General features: G+C 42.7%; 1 protein-coding gene across 1 annotated transcript; it reads right to left on the bottom strand.

Moving 5' to 3' along the window:
• Positions 1–351: 351 nt before the first annotated feature.
• On the bottom strand, positions 352–1,349 carry LOC120987153 (epidermal growth factor receptor kinase substrate 8-like protein 3). The gene is given in 3 exon segments (XM_040415772.1): positions 352–498; positions 500–749; positions 751–1,349. Coding segments are annotated over 3 exon segments (957 nt in total). The 5' UTR covers positions 1,311–1,349.
• Between the last annotated feature and the right edge of the window lie 1,349 nt (positions 1,350–2,698).

Below are 2,698 nucleotides of genomic sequence, written 5' to 3'. Positions count from 1 at the left end.
GAGAGAGGCCTGTAATTTTCATCATACGTATACCTCAAGTATGAGAGACAGAATGGAGGAAAGAATACAGGGAATCACATTGTAGGATTTCTAATGAATTAATTGGTAAATTCCTCGGTAAAATAAGTATTTGGTCACATACAAACAAGCAAGATTTCTGTCTCTCACAGACCTGTAACTTCTTATTTATTTTTTTTTCCTGCAGGTAGACAATTTATTGAAATAAAATTTCTAATACAAATCAGCAATAAATTACACTAATCATGCACAGCTCAGTACAACAGTGTCCTTATAGGGTTTCAACTTGGCTTCTGTTAGAAATGTCTGACAAAAACTTCAGTCAGTTATGAGTCAGTTCATAAGCTTTGACATCGGTAAGGAAAGTTGAATTTCATTGAGTTGTGAATACACACGACCACCCTCTTCAGGGCAAACAGCCTTCAGGTCATCGCGACTTAAGTCCAATAGTTGATCCCCTCTTAAAACTCCAAGGCACCTTAACTGTGATCCTTGAGAAGCCTTTATCTTGTAGCCATTTAGTCACTTCCTGTGGTGTAGAGTTTTGTTCCAAAGTTACTGCTTGTATTGGAACCTGCTGGTTATTATTTGTACTCTCCAATATGTTGTTTGGTACAAAACCTCTCTGCTTCTGAGAGTTCTCAACCATCCACCATTGCCGACTCTGATCTAGAACCTTAACATTGTCTCCTTTCTTCACTGACAGTTCACGTTCATTTCTGGCTTCAAGCAACTTTTATTTGAACTGGCTGGAAATGTCGGTTGGTGGGTGGCGTCTTGCTGCTTTCTTGAATCTCTGGCTGGCCATTACTGGGTATGGTTGCTGGAGGAATCCACCCATCATAGAAAGTTGGTATATATGGAGGAACATTCTTCCCATTAGGCCAGTCTTCTCTTGTTCTTAGCCATGAATCCCCTAAACTCTCCCACAGTTTCCTCTCTTTATCTGTCACACATGAGCTCAAAAGCATTATTGCTCTTTGTGTAAGAAAAGGAGACAGCACAGAGCTGGCGGCGTTCTTCCCTGGATATTTTGATAGGATCTTGGGCAGGTTGTCCATCAATATGTGGACTAAATATGGAGCAGTTGGCTGGGACATCTGGTCTTGGACTTTTGCCATTAAATTAAAACCGTATTTTATCTTCTGAAGACATTCGATAAATTCAGATTGAGGAATTGCTTTTTTCATCTTTTTGTCTGTATTTAGTTTTCCAACAAATATCTCAATATCTGTGAGTACATTATTCAAGACTTCAATGTCACGTGCTGTGCCTGCCTTTTGATCAGTCATTAATGGCGGCTGTAAGATTGGAGGTCCGGGATTATACCTTCTTTCAGGAACGGGGGTATCATATAGGCAGACCACGCAGCTGCTATGGGGCCCGTGAGAAAGAGGGGCCCGAAGTGGAGGAGAGGCCCCGCCCCCTAATTGCTCCTGTTTCGTAACTTCTTCTTTAAGGGGCTCCTCTGTCCTCCACTCGTTACCTGTATTAATGGCGCCTGTTTGAACTTGTTATCAGTATAAAAGACACCTGTCCACAACCTCAAACAGTCACACTCCAAACTCCACTATGGCCAAGACCAAAGAGCCATCAAAGGACACCAGAAACAAAATTGTAGACCTGCACTAGGCTGGGAAGACTGAATCTGCAATAGGTAAGCAGCTTGGTGTGAATAAATCAACTGTGGGAGCAATTATTAGAAAATGGAAGACATAAAAGACCACTGATAATCTCCCTCGATCTGAGGCTCCACGCAATATCTCGCCCCATGGGGTCAAAATGATCACAAGAACGGTGAACAAAAATCCCGGAACCACACGGGGGGACCAAGTGAATGACCTGCAGAGAGCTGGGACCAAAGTTACAAAGGCTACTATCAGTAACACACTACGCCGCCAGGGACTCAAATCCTGCAGTGCCAGACGTTTCCCCCTGCTTAAGCCAGTACATGTCTGGGCCCATCTGAAGTTTGCTAGAAAGCATTTGGATGATCCAGAAGAGTATTGGGGGAATGTCATATGGTCAGATGGTAAAAACTCAACTCGTCGTGTTAGGAGGAGAAAGAATGCTGAGTTGCATCCAAAGAACACCATACCTACTGTGAAGCATGGGGGTGGAAACATCATGCTTTGGGGCTGTTTTTCTGCAAAGGGACCAGGACGACTGATCAGTGTAAAGGAAAGAATGAATGGGGCCATGTATCATGAGATTTTTAGTGAAAACATCCTTCCATCAGCAAGGGCATTGAAGATGAAACGTGGCTTGGTCTTTCAGCATGACAATGATCCCAAACACAACGCCCGGGCAACGAAGAAGTGGCATCGTACGAAGCATTTCAAGGTCCTAGAGTGGCCAAGCCAGTCTCCACATCTCAACCCCATAGAAAACCTTTGGAGGGAGTTGAAAGTCTGTGTTGTCCAGTGACAGCCCCAAAACATCACTGCTCTAGAGGAGATCTGCATGAAGGAATGGGCCAAAATACCAGCAACAGTGTGTGAAAACCTTGTGAAGACTTACAGAAAACGTTTGACCTCTGTAATTGCCAACAAAGGGTATATAACACAGTATTGAGATGAACTTTTGTTATTAACCAAATACCTATTTTCCACCATAATTTGCAAATAAATTCCTAAACAATCAGACAATATGATTTTCTGATTATTTTTTTCTCATTGTC

Source organism: Bufo bufo, chromosome 1 (genome assembly GCF_905171765.1).
Source record: "Bufo bufo chromosome 1, aBufBuf1.1, whole genome shotgun sequence".
Taxonomy (NCBI): Eukaryota; Metazoa; Chordata; class Amphibia; order Anura; family Bufonidae; genus Bufo; species Bufo bufo.
The sequence above is the reverse complement of the archived record's forward strand: the minus strand, read 5'-3'. Positions and strand labels throughout refer to the sequence as shown.